Source organism: Loxodonta africana, chromosome Y (assembly GCF_030014295.1).
Source record: "Loxodonta africana isolate mLoxAfr1 chromosome Y, mLoxAfr1.hap2, whole genome shotgun sequence".
In the NCBI taxonomy this organism is placed as follows: Eukaryota; Metazoa; Chordata; class Mammalia; order Proboscidea; family Elephantidae; genus Loxodonta; species Loxodonta africana.
Window position 1 is genome coordinate 19,309,503 of NC_087370.1, and position 22,523 is coordinate 19,332,025.

Genomic DNA, 22,523 nt, shown 5'->3' on the forward strand with positions numbered 1-22,523 from the left:
TGCTGCTCTACACCCTACAGTACACAGGACAGCCCCCACCACTACAGAGAAACATCAAGGCCAGATGTCAACAGTGCTGGGTTTAAGAAGTCCTGCCTTAGCATGAGAGACTGTCTACCATCTATCTCTCTATCTGTCTATCTCCCTATCTACCTGCCTATCCATCCATCCATCCATCCATCCACCCACCCGTCCGTCCGTCCGTCCGTCCATCCACCCACCCACCCATCTCTATATCCAAACCAAAACTAACCCACTGCCATCGAGTTGATTCCAACTCATAGCGACCTCACAGGGTTTCCAAGGCTGTAAATCTTGGAAGTGGACTGCCACATCTTTCTGCCACAGAGCTACTGGTGGTCTTGAACTATCAAAGTTTTGGTGAGCAGTAGATCACTTTAACCACTGCACCACCATCTATCCATTCATCCATCTACCATCTATCTATCCATCTCTCACCTATCCATCCATTCATTTATCTATCCATCATCTATCCATCTCTCCATTCATCTATCTTTATCCATCCATCAATTCATCTATTCTCTATCCATATATTATCTATCCATCCATCTACCCACCCATCTATTCACCTATCATCTATTTTTCTATCCATCATCTATCCACCCATTTCTTTATCTATCATCTATCCATCCAGCCAGCAATAACCTATAACAGTTGTCCTCCACTGGGGTTGCTACTGCCCGCAGGAGACACTTGGCAATGTGTGGCGTCAGTTCTGATTGCCAGGGAGTGCTACTGGCATCTACTGGGTGGAGACCAGGGATACTGCTCAACACCATCAGTGCCCAGGACAGTCCCCACCAAGGAGAATGTCTAGCCCCAAACATCAACAGTGTCACAGCTGAAAAATCCTGGGTTAGACAAACTAATTGCAAAGAAAGACCTCACAGCACCCGCTACCCCCTTTCCACCGTCAATCTCTGGAGAAGAAATCTCCCAACTCCAGGACCACCTAGAGGAACTCCAAACGCCACATCACCTCTGTCTCCGCGCAGGCTTTCAGCCCCGGCTCCCCTTCATCAGTGCTGCTGCTCGCCAGCCCAGGGCCAAGCCCTCGCCCTGTGCTTCCTGCTCCTAAGAGGCATTTAATTGTTATTGACCTTGGCACTTGGAGTATTTATACTGAGTGCTGTGCACCGTGTTTTACAACACTGGATGTGGTACTGGTCTTCTGTTTCCTCATCGTTCCTCTATTATCAGTACCCTAAGGTCTGTGCTCGGCTGGCTGACTCACTAACCGAGTTTGGCAGGGGTTCATTTCTAAACAAGGCAGGAGTGTTAGTGTAGGGACTGGGTGGAAACAAAACAATGCAGTGAGAGATTGATCTGCAGAGCTTGTGCGATTTTTACACACAAAGTTTTCATGCCCGTTTCATTGAACCGTTCAAGACACGCCTGGCATTGGGTGTTGCAACCTCTAATACAGATAGAAGGAGTCTTTCTACCTTTTTGCAGGCACTGAAAGCTTTTCCATTTCTGGATGTCCATATCAGCAGTTGTTAAGAGGAGCCCTGGTGGCTCAGTGGTTAAGCATTCGGCTGCTAAACAAAAGGTTGGTGGTTTGAATCCACCAGCCTCTCTGTGGGAGAAAGATGTGGCCGTTGACTTGCATAATAGAGATTACAGCCTTGGAAACCCTATGGGGCCATTCTGCTCTGTCCTATAGGGTTACTAGGAGTTGGAATCAACTGCACGGCAATGGGTTTGGTTTTTTTGGTTTAGACCACAGTTCGTAAGGGTATTTTGTCAAGTTATTATCAGTGGGAAGGTGCCCTGGTGGCAAAGAGGTTAAAATGCTCGGCTATTAATCAAAAAGTTTGGTGGTTTGAACCCATCAGCGGCTCCTAGAGGGGAAAGATGTGGCAGTCTACTCCCACAGCCATTTACAGCCTTGGAAACTCTATGGGGTAGTTCTACTCTGCCCTCCAGGGTCGCTATGAGTCAGAACTGACTGGATGGCAGTGGGTTTTTTGGTTTTATTATCAGTGTGTTTGGCGACACAAGGAATTTCTAGAGTAAGTGGCTATAAAATGGTCTATATTTCTATAAACTAGTTTTATCTTTTTTTGTTACAGCATTTTTACTGAAAATGTTTTTGTTCAGCACCTAATTCAATCTGGAAAGGTTAACACAGAGGCCGAAACTCATGTCTACACAACGTGATATCCAGATAAGAAGTAACTAAGAACTGCCCCTGGGTGGTGTAAATGGTGATTGAGCTCTGCTGCTAACCCAAAGCTTGGAGATTCGAGTTCACCCAGAGGCACCCTGGAAGAAAGGCCTGGCCACCTACTCCCAAAAAACCAGCTACTGAAAATTCTATGGCACACAGTTCCACTCTGACACACATGGGATCACCCTGAGTCAAAATCAAGTCTCCAGAAACTGGGTTTTTAAGGAAGAACTGGGCATCTTAATTTATTATAGTCATTCACTCATATGGTAACTTGGGGCAGAGGGGTTTGCCTATAAATGACGACATACGTTTCTTAGCCTCTCCTTTTGGAAAACAAATTAGACATTTGGTTGGTTCATAGTTGGTAGGTGCCATATGGCACCCAGGTCATATTGCCCTGTAAGCTCATTTCCTATAATGAATGTGAATTTTCAGAACAGAGTAGTGTCTTTCACAACTTCACACTCAGTACTTAGGTAACTCAGTTCCTTTACAGAGATAATCTGCAGAGCCAAACAGTCTTCAAAAGTTAGGGTAACAACCATCTTGTGCTTTGACTAAGCCCAAAGAGCTGCTTACAAAACGTTTGACTCAATGGCCCTAATAACAAATCCAGCGACCTGTTTCTGCGCCCCTCAGTTACGTAGCCATCCTTTTTTTTTCTTCATTTTTTTCAGGATTCAAATTCAAGGTGCACGTGACTGATTTTTAAATCTGTATTTAATTTTTTTTTTAAGCCAAAAAGGCTATAAAAGTTTCAAAAAGTACAACTACCACTAATTCCTTCTAAAATGTGTCTTTTTTTTTTTGGAAAGCAGTAAGTAGTAAGCTTCGAATGACACCGATGTTTCATGGAATACATTTGATGGCAAATATATTTTATTTATATATTCATTGTGTTATGCAATGATTATTAATCTAACTCAGAAGTAGTGGTTCCAATATTTTGATATGTAAGGTGGATGAATTCCAATTCTCTTTTGAGTGAGCTACAGCAGACAGTACATGTCTTTATTTGTTCATTTTCTTTTAGGCTTCTTCCTCCTGAACCAAAACCCAAATACATTGCCATCGAGTCGATTCAGACTCAAAGTGATCCCATGGGACAGAACAGGGTTTGCAAGGAGTGGCTGGTGGATTCGAACTGCCGACCTTTTGGTTAGCAGCCGAGCCCTTAACCACTGCACCATCTGGGCTCCTCTTTATCTAAAACTCTCCATTATTCTCTTTACCCAGCTCGTGTTTTCAAACCACCACTTTAGAAAGAAAGACAGAGACTATTTGGCCATTAGTTCCGTTTCCCTGAAGACTACCTCATTTCACTGCAGATGGACAAATGAAAACATATTAATTGTTACAGCTGGTTTTACAGCTATTTTTTTAATGTCACCCTACAGGAAAAAATGCACAAACTTTCTTTTGTCCTACAGAAGGTACTCTGAAGGTTTATCTTCCCCCAGCTAAGACTTAGCTCTCAAATTTATTTAATTAACTCTCATCCAGCATGCCGGTTAGCTACTCCAGAAAGGGAAAGAAACAGAAGCTTTTAGACTTCGTCTGAAGTAGAGCAACTAGAGTAAATATTCCCACCAGTCGTTTCCTGCCATCATTTATCTCAATATCTTAGCAGCTGAGAAGTAGAGAAATTAATCCAACTTACCGGTTCTTAGGAGGCTTTCAGACAGGGCTTGGCACGGGGAGGCTCCGACACCCTAGTGTCCCTCCAAGGATCTCAACCAGCTTTTCAAATAATGACGTTGCACAACATCTGGCCAAACGAACAGTCATTTGACAGCCTGGGCAGTTAACATTAGATCATAATTGCTGGCGTTAAAGTCATCACAGGGTAATGGGCAAATCTATCACAAAAAAGTGATTCAACTGCCTGTCTATGTCTCCGTCCGGTCTTTCCCCCATGCCTCGCATGTTTCAGAGACAAATCTCACAGAAGCCAGACTTCCTTATCTGAATAATCACACAGCAGCAGTCACGTGTATCAGTTCCAAATTCGTCCTTGCCATCCTGATTGCCATGCCGGCACAACATAGTGAGAAAACACGGGCATCCACTGGAAGCATGTCTTGGGTTCACTGAATTTCACATCTCACCACGCAAAGCCAGGGCATGGACCCCATGCTTATGAAGGAGACAGAGGCTATACGACAGGGTGCTGGCCAGGCTCGTGTGTTCACTGCTTTCCCGTTAATGGGAACATGGCATGCAGGTTAGAGTGGCAATAGCCAGGATGATGTTTTTCAATGATATACCTTGAGCCCAATGCCTGTTAAGCCCTGCAAGCCGGTTTGTTGAGTTACAGGCATACACACAACACAGAGCGCCTCGAGGAATTCATTCTCTTTGTCAACAACAGTCGTTGGCAAGGGCCAAGGCCACAGTAAAGCTCTGTGGGCGTCCAGCAGGGAGGTGCTCTCAGCTACGCAAAGGAGAGAAACACCCTGCGAGTTGTCATCTTTGCCTCCCCTTTCCTGGAGGAAATCACACCCCAGAAGAAATAACTCCCTGAGTTTCTCTTTGTTGTCTTTCCCTGCGCCATTGATTTTATTTTATTCGGAGAAGCAAAAAAAAAGGTAAAGCCTAAATCTGAGCCCTTGTTTTCATGATTCCACATCTATAAGTAAAACATCTCTGATTGCTAATTTTTCCCTGTGCCTCCGGCTCTCAGTAGGCACTCAAATAATTAATGCACAATGTCATGGGTATGAACATATTTTCCATTCTTAATGGTTACCTAGGATGACGGTACACCGAAATCTTGAGGAAAAATAAAAAAAGTTTTAACGTGAATAAGAGGGATTCGGATGGGACCAAAAGGCAATGTTTGTCCTCACAGGGCTTTTATACCAGTTATTCATTGGACGGGTGTTTTCTAGCCGCTGCTGGCTGAAATTTCAGTCCCTTGCGTGCTGCTGAGGTTACTGGGCAGTTTATATCTCAAAGTTCAATGGCTGGGGCAATGTTAGACCTAGCGGTATGCAGTTTTAATTTCTCAGGAAGACTTCTTCCTTGCCTCTCAGCTAAGGTAGGCTCCTGCGGCTTCCTGGAAGGGAAGGCAGAAGGCAGCTTCTGGTTTTCTGACCTATCCCACACACCCCCAGCTGCTGTTGCCGGCTGCTCTCTGCCCCATGCAGGCAGTGTGGGGAGGTCGGTGAAGGAGGATAAAAGGGGGCAGAAAGCTGCTCTCTCCCAGTACTGTTGTGAGGTGGCTTCAGGCAGGTAGGACGCTTACCCTTCCTCTGATAAATTCATGGCAGCCCTCTCAACCCTGCCTGCAACTCCTGGGCCGTGGACAGTGCCTTCTCTTCCTCCAGGGCCGCCCTCCCTGGAGGCTCCCAGGTCCTCAGGCTCCCAGGAGGTCTTGATGAGCCAAAGTCCAAATGGCTGCAAGCCTTCTCTTCCTCTCTCCTCCCCCCCACCCCCCACTGCTCATCTCGAGGCACTCTTCCCTACCCCCCCTTTTCTTTTTTCCAAACACTCAGCATCTTTGAGAGATTTGTGTCCTCTACCAGCAGACTATCCTGGTGAACAACACCAACAACCAGCACAGCTAAAGCCCCAGATGGCGCAAACAGTAAGTAATGGACTGCTCACCAAATGCTGGAGGTTTGAACACACTGACAGGCTCCTCAGGAGAAAGTCCTCGTGATCCGCTTCTGAAATATTAGCCACTGAAAATCCTATGGAGCACAGTCCTACTCCGACATACATGCAGCCACCCTGAGTCAGAATCCACTAGAAGGTCACTGGTAGAACAGAGGGTACCCACACAACCTTCTAGCCTGCGGCCCCTTTTGCTCTTTCAGACAGGAGCCAGGGGCCAATGCCTTGCACCCCTCCAGGTGGAGAATCAGACAGTGAGGTCTCTGAGGAGTCCTGCTGAAATGCCTCAACAGGCTGAGGTGCAGAGAGCTGCAACAGCCCCTGGGGACCGGCCAGGACTCCAATGCTGAAGAATTCTCTTTAAAGCCCCCCCGACTCCCCACCGCCGCCTTTCTTTTATAGCCTTGCAGTGGGGCAAACAATCCCCTAGGGTTCTCCACCACCTTTATGGAGATTTCACCAGGCCATCAGTTCTTTGAGTTCCGGTGGTACAAACAGTCAACGTGCTTGAATGCTAACTAAAAGGTTGAAGGTTCGAGTCCACCCAGAGGCACCTTAGAACAAAGGCCTAGTGATCTCGTTCCATAAAGATTACAGCCCAGAAAACCCTAGGGGGCAGTTCTATTCTTGTCATGTGGCAACAACACAGCTGCCCCCTTTTCATTAAAATAACTGCTCTAACGTTCTTTGTGGCTAAAGGTTATACTTCTTTTGTGCCTCCCATTAGCTACTTTTGGCATCTCTTGGTAGTACAAATGGTTAATAACATGCTCAACTACTAACTGAAAGGTCGGTGGTGCAAATCCACCCAGAGGTGCTGCAGAAGAAAGGCCTGGCAATATACTTTGAAAAACCAGTCCTTGAAGCAGTGTTCTACTCTGACACATATGTGGCTGCCACGCGTGAAAGTTGACTTGACAGCACACAACAACACAAACAACAATAAATACTCTTCCAGAATAATTTATCTGAGCGGAGTGAGTACTTTGGAGTCAGGCGTGTGTGAATTCAATCTTGACTCCAGCACTTGCTAGCTTTTTGACCCCGGAAACAGACTTAACCCCTAGGAGCCCTGGCTTCCTCGCCCATAAACCAAACACACTAATATACTCCCTGCAAGGTTATTGATTAAACATAGCGGCCCACTGCACAAGACCTGGCACATTAAACGTTCTAGCCAATCGCACTTCTGACGCCAACAGCAAAGATAATAACGTCTAAATCTAATCCAACACCCCCACCACGTTTTCACTTCTCTGACACCAGCCATCCATGTGGGACTTCCTTTTCTGACCGTAGCCACCTGGAGCTAGGTCAGAGCTCAAAAGTTAAAAGGACACCATTCTTCAGCCTGGCAAATAGACAACAGCCGCAAGTTGGGAGTCCCTCCTGGGCTCCCTAACTTCTGCTCTGCTGGCTACAGATTCAAGGATTCCCTCTGTCCCCTCAGGATCTCGGCCACAAAGGATTTCCTGGCTTCCCTCACTTCTGACCTCCTGGCCCCCCCTACTCCTTTGGGTTCAATAATTCACTGGAACAACTCACAGAACGCGTGGAAAGCCATATACTTACGATTACAGCGTTATTGTATGAAACAAGGATATAAATGAAGAAACGCATTAGGCAAGGTCTGAGAGGGTTCCCAACATGAAGCTTCCATGTCCCAAAAAGGGGTGTGCTACCCTCTCACACACATCCATGTCTTTCACCAACCAGGAAGCCCAGGGAGCTTCTGGGGCCAGAGCTATTAGTGGAGGTCTCATTAGGTAATGCAAACTCCAGCCCCTCTCCTCTGAGGTCAGCTGATGTCACAAGGTGGTCTTTCTGGTCTGACCAGCATCTCTGCCCTGAGCTTAGTTGTTATCAGGCAGTGATCACCAGGTGGATCTTTCTGGCCTGGTTAGTCCACCCCAGAGTCACCTCATAACCTCACCTAGCCTATTAGGTGTGGTCTAGACTCCTTACTAAAACAAAAAAAAAAACCCAAACCCACTGCTGTAGAGTGGATTAGTCCTTACTAAAGACACTTAAATTCCAAGGGTTATCTCTCAGGAACCAAGGACAAAGGTCAGATCACTTGACATGTAAATAAACCCATTGCCACAGAGTCTATTACTACTCATAGTGACTCTACAGGACAGAGCAGAACTGCCCCATAGGGTTTCCAAGGCTGTCATCTTTATAGGAGCAGATTGCCAGGTTATTTATCCTGTGGAGCCACAGGGTGGGTTCAAACCACTGACCTTTCGATTAGCAACTGACCATTTAACCACTGCACCATGACATGTAACAAAGCCCAAAGCCCAGTGCTGTCGAGTCGATTCCAACTCGTAGCAACCATATAACATGTAATACACACTCCTTTTTGGCAATTTTTAGAGTACAGAAGTGTAAAGACTTCACTTTAAGGAACTCTGTAAACCACTAGGCTTTGAGGCTGTGAGAAGCAGGGACTTTGTTTTACTTATCCCTGTACGCACTTAAGGCCTCCGGCTGGAACAAACAGTTTACACTCAACTAAAAACCTAAAGGTTGGCAGTTTGAACCCACCCAGCTGTGCCTCAGACAAAAGACCGGGTGATCCCCTTCTGAAAAGTCCGCCACTGAAAACTCTGTGGAGCTTGGTTCTACTCTGCCGCGCACGGGGTTGCCAGGGGTCAGAGCTGACTTGAAAACTGTTTTTTTTTTTCTAATTTTTTTGGTAGGTGCTTCATGAAATTGTTGAAGGTTGAACCTGTTGTTGGTTGCCAACCCAAAAGCAGCCTTGATCACCAAAGACATCAAAGACATCACACGGGAACCCTTGTGCTAAAATGGGGCATTGTTTCTAAATTTAGACTCTGCGGAGGAGAAGCCTGATGGAGAATGTGCTAGAAGAACTCTCAAGGGCCATGGAACTAGGGCACAGGTGCAGTCACTCAGGGGTTACCAAGCAAAGGAACATTATCAGGGACTAAATGTGCAGCCACTGTGTGAGCAAAGGCCAAGGCTTGATAATTAGGGGCCTGAATCAAGGAACAAGCATCTCAATGCAATTCAGGCAACTAGGGTAAGAACGACAGGGCGCTGGCTCACAGAAGGTTCTTAGGCATAGGGGAAGGAGATGGCCTGCAGAGCCACGGAGTAGCAGTTATGGATGGAAGGGTGTTCTGGGCAGCAGTTACAGATGGAACGGTGTTCCCCCAAAATGTGTGTTGGAATCCTAGCCATTATACCTGGGCATGTGATGCCATTTGGGAATAGGGTTTTCTTTGTTATGTTAACGAGGCCATATCAGTGTAGGGTGTGTCTTAAACCTAATCACTTCCCAGTTAATTAGATTAGACACAGACCAGAAGAGACCCAGAGACTAGCAAGCACAAACCGGGAAAGACAGACGCCACCTGGAGATCACCAAGAAACTGAGAAACAGAAGCTGCTAAGAGACAAGGACCTTCCCCAAGAGCCCACAGACAGAGGGCCTTCCCCTAGAGTCGGTGCCCTGAATTAAGACTTCTAGCTTCCTGAGCAGTGAGAAAATAAATTTCTGTTCTTGCAAACCACCCATTTGTGGTATTTCTGTTACACCAGCATGAGGGGAACAGGACGACAGGCTTGTATCATACCATCCACAGCAGCACAGGAGAAACTGTGGATAGCTCTGTACGCACACAGTGTGGGCTCAGCTACTTTCATATTAGCCTTTTGCCACCTTCATAAACTAACCCCAGCAAAAAAAAAAAAAAAAACCCAAACCCGTTGCCGTCAAGTCCATTCCAACTCATAGCAACCCTACTGGACAAAGTATGACTGCCCCATAGGGTTTCCAAGGAGTGCCTGGTGGATTCGAACTGACAACCTTTGGGTTAGCAGCCAAAGCTCTTAACCAATGCCACCAGGGTTTCCTCATAAAACCTGGGAACGTTTAAATATCTCATGCAATTTCATCTCTCTGCCTCGGGACCCGCCCTGGCGATTCAAATTAAGTCTTTGAAGCAGCAAAGACCTGTCCATCAACAGATGAATGGATAAATATAATGTAGTAAAAACATACAATGGAATATTAAAAACTCATTGCTGTTGAGTCAATTCTGACTCATAGTGACCCTATAGGACAGAGCAGAACCCTCCCATAGGGTTTCCAAGGAGCAGCTGGTGGATTCGAACTGCTGACTATTTGGTTAGCAGTCGTAGCACTTAACCACTACGCCACCAGGGTTCTGATGGGATATTACTCAGCCATAAAGAGAAAAAAAGTCCAGATACATGCTATCACATATATGAACTTGGAGAACATTATGCTGAGTAAAATAAGTCAGTCACAAAAGGACAAATGTTGTATGATCCCACTTATGTGAAATATCTGGAGCTCTGGTGGTGTAATGGTTAAGTCCTCGGCTGCTAACCAAAAGGTCGGCAGTTTGAATCCAGCAGCTGCTCCTTGGAAACCCCATGGGGAAGTTCTACTCTGTCTTACAGGGTTGCTATGAGTTGGAATCAACTTGATGGCAACAGGAACAGGTTTGGTTATATGAAATACCTAGAACAGGCAAGTGTGTAGAGATCAAATTTATTCGCAGTTTACCAGCAGCAGAATGGAGTCCCTGGGTGGCACTAGTGGTTAAGTGTTTAACTACTAGCTGCAAGTTGGCAGTTCAAACCCACCCAGCGGTGCCTTGGACGAAAGGTCTGGTGGTCTACTTCTGAAAAATCAGTGACGGAAAACCCTGTGAAGCAGTTCCACTCTGACACACGGGGGCGCCATGAGTCGGAATCAATTCTATGGAACGTAACACTGAGGACAACCAGCGTTGGGTGGGAGGGAGGAGGAAAGGAGGACTCAGGGCTTAGGGAGCTTCTGTGAAGGGTGATGTGAAACTCTGGGTTTCTTAGGGAGCTTCTGCGAAGGGTGGCGGTTGAACAAAATGATGAACATAATTGATGTCACTGAACTGTGCACAGGAAGACGGTTGAAATGGCAAATGGTTAGTTACGTACGTATCTGTCACGCAAACACACACACAAACGAAACCCCCTCCCAGAACTCTTCCTCTGTTGATCCAGGGAGGGAGATGGGGCGATTCTGAGTGTTTGGGGCTACACATTTTAACTGTCATGTACTTTTCATTCTTTACCAGCAGGGCTCATCACTACCTTTTCTAGATACACTGCATTTGGGGGTTTGAAGTAACAGCTTTCTCATTAAACTAAAATCTACCACTAGTAAACTGCCCTTCTCTAATGAGTCCGGGGAACAACTGCCTCCCCGTCATTCCAGAGGAGTGCACATGGCCCTAGGAAACTGATTAGAAACATATCCTTTTTAAATCTTATTCTTTATCCATCCATATAACGGCAACCAACAAACAGTCTAATCAAAATGTACCCACAAAAGTACAAACTACAGTTATCATACCTGTTTGATCTATCCACTCCACTTAGCCTATTATAAAATTCTCAAAAAAGTGCAGATAATATATACCAGATATTACTCATAAAAGCCTTTCCTCCTAAGTTTCTTAAAATCACACGCATACACGGAGATTATTTTATTTACATATAATACATAACATTTGTGTATACCAAACCCAAACCAAACCCATTGCCGTCAAGTCAAATTCGACTCATAGCAACCCTATAGTATATACACATGCAAATTAAATATATTTAAATTATATATATAGGCCATTCCTCTTATGCTTCTTAAAATCATAGATATATATGTATATGTGCGTATATAAAAATATATGTTATATCTCTGTATATACGTATGCATATATAATGCCTATGTATATATAGGAAATCCTGCTGGCACAGTGGTTAAGAGCTATGGCTTCCAACCAAAAGGTCAGTAGTTCAAATTCACCAGGCACTCCTTAGAAACAATATGAGGCAGTTCTACTCTGTCCTATAGGGTCACTACGAGTCGGAATTGGCTCAATGACAGTGGGTTTGGTTTTCTGGTACATATATATATGTATCCCCCACGTGTCTGTCAGTTTGTTGTACTGTGGGGGCTTGTGTGTTGCTGTGATGCTGGAAGCTATGCCACCGGTATTCAGATACCAGCAGGGTCACCCATGGAGGACAGGTTTCAGCTGAGCTTCCAGACTAAGACAGACTAGGAAAAAGGAGCCAGCAGTCCACTTCTGAAAAGCATTAGCCGGTGAAAACCTTATGAATAGCAGTGGAACACTGTATGATATAGTGCTGGAAGATGAGCCCCCCAGGTTGGAAGGCACTCAAAAGATGACTGGGAAAGAGCTGCCTCCTCAAAGTAGAGTCGACCTTAATGACGTGGATGGAGTAAAGCTTTTGGGACCTTCATTTGCTGATGTGGCACAACTCAAAATAAGAAGAAATAGCTGCAAACATCCATGAATAATCGGAACCTGGAATGTACGAAGTATGAATCTAGGAAAACTGGAAATCATCAAAAATGAAATGGAACGCGTAAACATCGATATCCTAGGCATTAGTGAGCTGAAACGGACTGGTATTGGCCATTTTGAATCGAACAATCATACAGTCTACTATGCTGCAAATGACAGCTTGAAGAGGAATGGTGTTGCATTCATCGTCAAAAAGAACGTTTCTAGAGCTATCCTGAAGTACAACGCTGTCAGTGATAGGATAATATCCATATGCCTATAAGGAAGACCAGTTAATACGATTATTATTCAAATTTACGCACGAAACACTAGGGCCAAAGATGAAGAAGTAGAAGATTTTATCAGCTGCTGCAGTCTGAAATTGATTGAACATGCATGCAATCAAGATGCATTGATAATTAGTGGTGACTGGAATGCGAAAGTTGGAAACAAAGAAGAAGGATCAGTAGTTGGAAAACGTGGCCTTGGTGATAGAAACAATGCCGGAGATCCAACGATAGAATTTTGCAAGACCAACGAGGTCTTCATTGCGAATACCTTTTTCCACCAACATAAACGGTGACTATACACATGGACCTCGCCAGAAGGAACACACAGAAATCAAATTGACTACATCTGTGGAAAGAGACGATGGAAAAGCTCAATATCATCAGTCAGAACAAGGCCAGGGGCCGACTGTGGAACAGACCATCAATTGCTCATATGCAAGTTCAAGCTGAAACTGAAGAAAATCAGAGCAAGTCCACGAGAGCCAAAATATGACCCTGAGTATATCCCACCTGAATTTACAGACCATCTAAAGAACAGATTTGATGCATCGAAACATGAGTGACCAAAGACGAGTTGTGGAATGACATCAAGGACATCATCCATGAAGAAAGCAAGAGGTCACGGAAAAGAAAGGAAAGAAAGAAAAGACCAAGATGGATGTCAGAGGAGACTCTGAAACTTGCTTTTGAGCATCGAGCAGCTAAAGCAAAAGGAAGAATTGATGAAGTAAAAGAATTGAACAGAAGATTTCAAACGGTGTCTCGAGAAGACAAAGTAAAGTATTATACTGACATGCAAAGAGCTGGAGATGGAAAACCAAAAGGGAAGAACACGGTCGGTGTTTCTCAAGCTGAAAGAACTGAAGAAAAAATTCAAGCCTCAAGTTGCAATAGTGAAGGATTCCATGGGGAAAATATTAAATGACGCAGGAAGCATCAAAAGAAGATGGAAGGAATACACAGAGTCATTATACCAAAAAGAATTAGTCAATATTGAACCATTTCAAGAGGTGGCATATGATCAGGAACCGATGGTACTCAAGGAAGAAGTCCAACGTGCTCTGAAGGCATTTGCGAAAAACAAGGCTCCAGGAATTGATGGAATATCAATTGAGATGTTTCAACGAACAGATGCAGCACTGGAGGTGCTCACTCGTCTATGCTAAGAAATATGGAAGACAGCTTCCTGGCCAACTGATTGGAAGAGATCCATATTTATGCCTATTCCCAAGAAAGGCGATCCAACTGAATGTGGAAATTATAGAACAATATCATTAATATCACGTTGAATCAAAATTTTGCTGAAGATCATTCAAAAACGGCTGCAGCAGTATATCGACAGGGAACTGCCAGAAATTCAGGCTGGTTTCAGAAGAGAACGTGGAACCAAGGATATCATTGCTGATGTCAGATGGATCCTGGCTGAAAGCAGAGAATACCAGAAAGATGTTTACCTGTGTTTTATTGACTATGTAAAGGCATTCGACTGTGTGGATCATAACAAACTTTGGATAACACTGCGAAGAATGGGAATTCCAGAACACTTAATTGTGCTCATGAGGAAACTTTACATAGATCAAGAGGCAGTTGTTCGGCTAGAACAAGGGGATACTGATTGGTTTAAAGTCAGGAAAGGTGTGTGTCAGGGTTGTATTCTTTCACCATACTTATTTAATTTGTATGCTGAACAAATAATCTGAAAAGCTGGACTATATGAAGAAGAATGGGGCATCAGGACTGGAGGAAGGCTCATTAACAACCTGCGTTATGCAGATGACACAACCTTTTTTTTTTTATTAACTTTTCTTGAGCTTCAAGTGAACGTTTACAAATCAAGTCAAACTGTCACATATAAGTTTATATACACCTTACTCCATACTCCCACTTGCTCTCCCCTAACGAGTCAGCCCTTCCAGTCTCTCCTTTCGTGACAATTTTGCCAGCTTCCAACTCTCTCTATCTTCCCATCCCCCCTCCAGACAGGAGATGCCAACACAGTCTCAAGTGTCCACCTGATACAAATAGCTCACTCTTCATCAGCATCTCTCTCCTACCCACTGTCCAGTCCCTTTCATGTCTGCTGAGTTGTCTTCGGGAATGGTTCCTGTCCTGGGCCAACAGAAGGTTTGGGGACCATGACCGCAGGGATTCCTCCAGTCTCAGTCAGACCATTAAGTATGGTCTTTTTGTGAGAATTTGGGGTCTGCATCCCACTGATCTCCTGCTCCCTCAGGGGTTCTCTGTTGACAACTTTTTTGCTGAAAGTGAAGAGGACTTGAAGCACTTACTAATGAAGATCAAAGACCACAGCCTTCAGTATGAATTACGCCTCAACATAAAGAAAACAAAAACCCTCACAACTGGACCAATGAGCAACATCATGATAAACAGAGAAAAGATTGAAGTTGTCAAGGATTCCTAATAAGGAAGACCGAAGAAGAGTTGACAGCTTTGAATTGTGGTGTTGGCGAAGGATATTGGATATACCATGGAGTGCCAAAAGAACGAACAAATCCGTCTTGGAAGAAGTGTGGCTAGAATGCTCCTTAGAAGCAAGGATGACGAGACTGCGTCTTACATACTTTGGACATGTTGTCAGGAGGGATGAGTCCCTGGAGAAGGACATCATGCTTGGCAGAGTACAGGGTCAGCGGAAAAGAGGAAGACCCTCAACATGGTGGATCGACATAGTGGCTTCAAGAATGAGCTCAAGCGTAACAACGATTGTAAGGGTGGCACAGGACCGGGCGATGTTTCGTTCTGTTGTGCATAGGGATGCTATGGGTCGGAACCGACTCAACAGCACCTAACAGCAACAACATATATATGTATATGGAAACCCTGGTGGTATAGTGGTTAAGTGCTACGGCTGCGAACCAAAGGGTCGGCAGTTTGAATCCGCGAGGCGCTCCTTGGAAACTCTATGGGGCGGTTCTAGTCTGTCCTATAGGGTCGCTATGAGTCAGAATCGACTCGACGGCACTGGGTTTGGTTTGGTTTTTATATACGTATACGTATATGCACAGACATAACATTATATCTTTATATCAAAGTACATATATTTATAGTTATAAATAAATACCTTACCTACTAGGTTTCTTAAAACTCCTACTGTGGTTGTTAGTTGCCTAAAAGTCGATTACAACTCCTGGCGACTGCATTCTACCTCTATGACAGAGTAGAACTGCTCAATAAATTTTTCTGGGCTGTGATTCTAAAGGAAACATTGCCAGGCCTTTCTTCCATAGTAGTGCTAGGTGATGTGAGCTGCCAGCCTTTAGGTTAGTAGTTGCTGCGCACACATATTGTTTCATTTACGTACAGTGTCTAACATACGTGTGTGGGCATATATACACGTAAATTGTTATCATTAGTTACCATCAAGTCGCTTCCAACTCATGGCAACCCTACGTGTGCAAAGCAGAACTGTGCCAGAGGGTTTTCAAAGCTGTGACCTTTCAGAGGCAGGTCACTAGGCCTTTCTTCTGAGGTGCCTCTGGGTGGGTTCGAACCACCAACCTTTCGATTAGCAGTAGAGCGCTTAACTACTTTGCCACCAGGGCTCCTTGTGGTTTTGATTGCTTACCCATAACATAAGGGCTTTTATAAAACATATCAAAATATAAAAACATACAGTTTTGCTCTTCTGTTTTGTTGTTATTATGACTGTAGATTTTTTTTAGGGGAAGCAGGACCCACATAGGCTGGACTCTCCACCCTGCTCCTTCTCCGTTACATTACCTGAAGCAAGCTATCTAACTTCCCTCAAGCTCTATCCTCTCATTTATGTAATAATTATCCTGCCTCCCTTGCACGGTTGTCAGGGGAATTAAATGTGAAAGCGTTTATAAAATAGCAAGAGCGTCCCCGTCATTCAAGGACTGGTGGCCACGAGTGTACTTGTTATGAAACAAAGAGCCAATTTTAACCACCAACAACCAATCGTTCTTTAATCTGGGACTCTCAGCATATGCCCCTAATAAATATTTCTGAGAACTTACCAGAGCGCTATGAAACATGTGGAAGATGCCGGCAGAATTAAAGACTTGCAGCCTGGTGAGCAGTTTAATCAAAGGCAGCAATTATGGGAGGTACACAGAAAGACAAGGCCAACCACGGGATGTGTCCAAGGAGATGGGACCAGGATGGCGAGGGAGGCAGCACCCGCCTCGTGCCTCTGGTAAGAGACAGAAGAAACATTGCCAGTCACACCCACTATGAGTATGGCTCACCCTAAGTGGGGTCTGAGGATTTGGCCACAGCTAAAGTAAGGACAATGTTCTGCTGGTATTCATAAAGTTTTCACTAGCTAATTCTTTTCAGAAGTCGACTGCTGATTCCTTCTTCCTAAGCAGCAATCAAGAGATCAAAAGACTCATTGCATTGGGCAAATCTGTTGCAAAGGACCTCTTTAAAGTGTTGAAGAGCAAAGATGTCACCTGGAAGACTAAGGTGCGCCTGACTCAAGCCATGATATTTTCAATCACATCATATGCATGTGAAAGCTGGACAATGAATAAGGAAGACCAAAGAAGAATTGAGGCCTTTGAATTGTGGTGTTGGCGAAGAATATTGAATATACCATGGACTGTGAAAAGAACAAAGAAATCTGTCCTGGAAGGGGTACAATCAGAATGCTCCTTAGAAGCAAGGATGGCGAGACTTCGTGTCATATACTTTGGACATGTTGTCAGAAGGGATCAGCCTCTAGAGAAGGACATCATGCTTGGTAGAGTAGAGGGTCAGCGAAAAAGAGGAAGACCCTCAAAGAGATGGACTGACACAGTGGCTGCAACAATGGGCTCAAGCATAACAACAATTGTGAGGGTGGCACATGGCTGGGCAGTGTTTTGTTCTGTTGTACATGGGGTGGCTATGAGTCAGAACCGACTGGACGGCACCTAACAACAACAGCAAGTGGGGTCTGAGAATTTGGCCACACCCAAAGAAAAGAGGGAAGGAAGAAAGGCAGGCAAGGAGGGGAGTGGGAAGATAGGAAGGTAGGAGGACAGGAAAAGAAGGAGGGAGGGAGAGAGGGAAGGAATGGAGGTAGGAGAGAAGGGAGGGAGAAGAGGAGAAAGGAGGAGAAGGGAAGGAATAAAGGGGGAAAGAAGAGGGAAAAATAGGAGAGGAGGAAGGAGGAAGGGGGAGAGATGACAGGGATAAACAGAGGGAGAGAAAGAGAGAAGGGAGGGAAAGAGGGAGAGAAGAAGGAAGGAAAACTCTTGTCGTACAAGCTACACGAGGAAGGAAGAGAAACTGGATGAATTCCCAGTAAGGAGATAACACTGTGCCTCCTCTAGGGCACAGATATCTGGTTTTTCATTATTGGGGAAAGCTGCACCCTTATTCCCAAGCTGTCAGGAGCAGGAGGCACAGTCCCTTCTCCTCAGGCTGAAGTGAGACAGCCAGGTCTTGACATCCCGTGGCTGGAGCAGAGGGCATCCTCTGGGTAGACACCTGCAGGTGGGCCATGAGAACACATTACCTATGCCAGCACATCGCCATGGAGCAAAAGCTTTTGATCTAGGCGGGGTGGGTTCTGTCCCCTGGAGAAGTCAAGAAGGGCACAGAAGAGGGTAAGACGGAGCAGGTAGAACACGGGGCACTGGGCTGGGTATAGGAGAAACGGGCTCTAGTTCTCCAAAGAGCCACGCGACCTTGGGGATGACCTTGGGCAAAGCACTCAGCATTCCCCCAGCCGAGCATCCTGACATCTGAGATGAGGCAGATCCTCTCATGGGCCCCTTCCAGCTCGGATGTCCCAAAGGCATCTCAGAAGTCACATCACCCTTTAGATTAAGTTCCTTATGGGCCAGGGAGTGACAGAAGTTTCCATGAAGGTGATGCCCTCGAGGACAGGTGGTAGGGAAGACTTGGGAACTTCCCACAAGTGTCTGAGGCCGGGGCTATGTCCTCACATTCCTTCTTTCACCATGAGGCACCGTGCACAGACCGCTGGTTCCCTGAGCCTGTGACCCTCTAGACTGACACTTGTGCAGTTTGCTGGGACCTGGGCTCCAGTGTGGATTGTCTACACCATAAGACCATGATGGCTGCACCCAACTTCCCCAGCCTCTCTCAGAGGAATGGTTGCTAATTTGTCTCTGAAGGTATTTCAGTCCTCAGGGGCTGCTTTCTAGTAGGAAAGAAAACCATGTAGCCCAGGGAGTGAGTTACAATGATCCCACTGAATTGGAGTACCTAAGGGCAGAAGGAATGAGACAGACAATTGTTTGTTTTACAAGCACAGAAGGGTGCATTTGCTAAGTAGCAATGGGCCTGTGTTTGTCAGGAACATGTCATAACAATGTCTGCCCTGTTATTTTTCTAGCAGTACAAGCAGTCCGCTCGTCTCTCCCTCTTGTCTTCACAGCAAAGAGCTCTTCTGCCTGGTTGTGGATACCTGGACTCTTGGGCTATGCTGAAAGACCACCCCATGAGGGACAGAATCTCTGAGCTCTTGGCAGGCTATGGGATCATATATATAATCATACATTATATTCTTATTGCTAGCTGCTGTCAAGTCAGCACCCGACTTATGGTGACCCCATCCACAACGGAAAGAAATACTGTCTGGTCCAGCACCATCCCCATGATTAGTTGAAGATCAGGCCTTTGTGACTCATAGAGTTTCCATAGGCTGATATTTGAAAGTAGATTACCAGGTCTTTCTTCCTAGTCTGTCTTAGTCTGGAAGCTCCACTGAAACCTGTTCAGCATCACAGCAACATGCAACAGACAGGTGGTGGCTGCGTACGAGGTACACTGGCTGTGAATCTACCCTGGGTCTCTGGCATGGAAGGCAAGAATTCTACCGCTGGATCGCCATTGTACCCTATATATATTACCTACTAACCCATTCATCGATAAGTTATCTACACCTATAATTCTCTAGAACAGTGGTTCTCAACTATGGTTCATTTGCCCTCAGGGAACATCTGACGGTGTCTGGAGACACCTTTGGTCACCACAACTGTGTGTGTGTGTGTGTGTGTGTATGTGTTCTGCTGGCATTTAGTGGGTTGAGGCCGGGGATGCTGCTAAACATTCTACAAGGCATAGGACAGCCCGCACAAGAGAGAAGCATCCAGCCCCTAATGGCAAATGTCAATCCTATCAAGGTCTAGATGAGGGGCATGCAGGACATGCAGGAAAACGACTTCTGTAGGCTTGTAAAACCTCAGTGCAATCATGGTTTCTTTGAATACGTGAGTACAGGTAAGGCCTGTGGAGTCACCTCCAAAGTCTCCTTAAACTTGCTGCTCCATTGTAAAGGTGACCTGTGTACCTTTCCTACCACCATCTTGTAGGAAAAGTTGGCCCACGTAGATGTTAACACGTGGAGGGTTGGGAAATACTCGGCCACTGTGGGTCCTCAGCGTGATGTTTGCTCTATCTTCTACAGGAAAGACTGGTTCAGCCACATGTCCCTAACCACACACATCACTCAAAATCTCTGCACATCTGATGCCTCCCCAGCCCCTAAAAAAAATCTAAAGATGCTCCCACGTGAGTGTCCCAGCTAAGGAGATTGAGCAATGGGATCCTTGCAGGTGGAAAGGGGATAATGGAATGTCTGCAGCGTCCTGTCACCAGTAGCCCCAGGGTTTCAGTTCTTGACACAATCTGTCCCTTTTAGGTCTGGGTGTTCCTGGTAACTCCAGGGCTATAGAAAGGCAAGATGCAGGACTTGCTTGGCCATCAACCTGGGGCTCCTTCAAAGTAGTAAGAGATCGGGCAGGAAAGCAGGGCTGCTGAGGGAGAACTCCACGGCCGGGAGTGCATCCAAAGGTAACCCAGGCTACGAGCAAATTCCAAATAAAGCAGATGAGACAAACACAGGCAAAAAACAATCAAACAAACAAAAAACGACAACAGGAAACTAGTGGCTTTTCAGACAGAAGAGCCATAGCAGCACAGTAAGAAGCCTGGAATAAGTTAAGACTGCACAGAAGAACGGCTTTTTTTTTTTTTTTTTTACAATAAACGGCATGTTTCAGTTTCCCATTGCATGAGGAAGAATCATCTTTTTTGTTTCTGACAACAGTGTACAATAGTTTACCGGAGATTCTCTGTTGTGCTTTCAGAAAAAGTAAGCTATGGTCCCACGAGGAAAACCCAACTTCGCAAAAATAAATTGTATATAATTCATGAGCGGAAATCACCCTCCTTCGAACACAGGAGCTGTCCGTTTTGGGGCTGTTAGGAGAATTATGAAAAGCTAAAGAGCATCTGAAAAGGCGTCCTGGTAGTGCAGTGGTTCAGCACTCAGCTGCTAACCTAAAGGTCAGTAGTTCGAACCTGCCAGCCACTCTTCAGGAGAAAGATGGGACAGTCTGTTTCCATAAAGATTTACAGCCTTGGAAACTGTCATGGATTGAATTGTGTCCCCCCAAAACATCTGTCAGCTTGGCTAGGTCATGATTCCCAGTATTGTATGATTGTCTACCATTTCGTCATCTGATGTGATTTCCCTACGTGTTGTAACTCTTATCAGTATGACGTAATAAAATGGATCGGCAGCAGTCATACTGATGAGATCTACAAGACTAGATAGTATCTTAAGCCAATCTCTTTTGAGCTATAGAAGAGAGAAGGGAGCAGAGAGACATGGGGACCTAATACCACCAAGAAAGCAGTGCTGGGAGTAGAGTGTATTCTTTGGACCTGAGGTTCTCGCCTGGAGAAGCTCCTTGGCCAACAGAGAAAGCCGTCCCCTGGAGCTGATGCCCTGAATTCGGACTTGCAGCCTCCTAGACTGTGAGAGATTTTCTCTTTGTTAAAGTCGTCCATTTGTATTTCCGTTGTAGCAGCACTAGATGACTGAGACAGAAACACTATGAGGCAGTTCTACTCTGCCCTGTAGGGTCGCTATAAGCTGGAATCAACTCGATGGCAATGCGTTTGATTTTTTTGGATTTAAGAGATGCACAAAGCGTTCAAAAGAACACATTTTCTGTTTTTCCAGTCTACCGTGTAATAAAGACACATTAAAGTACTCATTTTTCTCTTAAGTGTAGAGGTGTCTTCCCTTTTATACAGAATATGTGTTTTTTAAGAGAGTGGAAAATAAGACTTGAAAAAAAAATCATTTGAACCATGTTTTCCTGTGTGCTGGGAGCTGAAATCCACAAGGCTCTCCAGTGCATGGCTTCTGCAATCGCCCTGAAAAGCTGGTATTCGTTCAGGTCCACCCTTGTCCACATTCAATGCGCTTAACCACAAATAAACCCTCAAGTTCTAAAAAAAAAAAAAAGTTTGAAGTTTCTTATTGTATTTCTGCTTCTTGAAAGCTTTAATTTTGTTGTGCTTAGTTGCCCTCGAGTCCATTTCAACTTACGGCCACTTCATGTGCGCAGAATAGAACTGTTTCATAGTGACCTTTTGGGCCCTGGTTGCCAGGCCTTTCTTCTGAGGCGCCTCTGGGTGGGTTCTCACTGCCAAACTTTTGGCTAGTAGCTGAGTGCTCAACCCATTGCGCTGCAACAAACACTAAACGGAAACAGGGACAAAAATTGCATTTCTGAAAATGGCAAAAAAAAAATGCTTTTCAGACTGCCTTCAGAGAGGTTAGATAAGAAAGAGAACTCAGGAATAAGGCAAAACCTGGAGGGCTTTTTTTGTTTTAATATCAGCGTCCTCCTTGCATACCTGTCCCAGCAGATCTGAGCTTGCCGCGCCCGCCCGCACCACTTCCCCGACGCTTGGTGGCTCCTGCTGTGGAGATGACGGCCAGGCGCGCGCACGGAGGCCGCGAGGGGACGGCTCGGCGCGCGCGTGCGCAGAAGGGAGCCAAGGTGCCGGGGCGCGCGGATGCGGCTCCGGGAGCGCGTGCGCAGAGCGGCGCGAAGGTGCCCGGGGCGCGCGTGCGCGTGCGCAGCGGCGGGCGCGCGTGCGCGGTGCTGCGCGGGAGGGCGGGCGCGCGCACTTCTCCCCGCCCCCACCTGGCTGAGGAGGCAGCGCCATGGCGGCCGCCGCGACCCTGCCGCGGCCCGTCACCCACCTGCTTTTTGACATGGACGGTCTCCTTCTGGGTGGGTAGCCTGCGGCCGCCTCCCACATAAA

At 45.7% G+C, this 22,523-nt stretch overlaps 2 protein-coding genes across 6 annotated transcripts in view; one reads left to right on the plus strand and one right to left on the minus strand.

The window, feature by feature from the left end:
• The window catches only part of LOC135228988 (steryl-sulfatase-like), a 196,341-nt gene that overhangs the window by 172,942 nt on the left and 876 nt on the right, over positions 1-22,523 (minus strand). The window contains exon 1 of one of the 4 annotated variants that reach the window (XM_064278728.1): positions 16,457-17,729. The exons of 2 other annotated variants lie outside the window; for them this stretch is intronic. In XM_064278728.1, the coding sequence (XP_064134798.1) occupies positions 16,457-16,474 (18 nt within the window). In that variant the 5' untranslated portion in view covers positions 16,475-17,729. Of the gene's footprint in view, positions 1-3,857; positions 4,815-16,456; positions 17,730-22,523 lie in introns of those variants that run through there. One more of the 4 variants, XM_064278730.1, reaches the window with a different exon arrangement.
• The window catches only part of LOC135228989 (pseudouridine-5'-phosphatase-like), a 90,584-nt gene continuing 90,458 nt past the window's right edge, over positions 22,398-22,523 (plus strand). For both annotated transcript variants that reach the window (XM_064278731.1, XM_064278732.1), the window contains exon 1: positions 22,398-22,492. In XM_064278731.1, the coding sequence (XP_064134801.1) occupies positions 22,423-22,492 (70 nt within the window). In that variant the 5' untranslated portion in view covers positions 22,398-22,422. The remainder of the gene's footprint in view (positions 22,493-22,523) is intronic.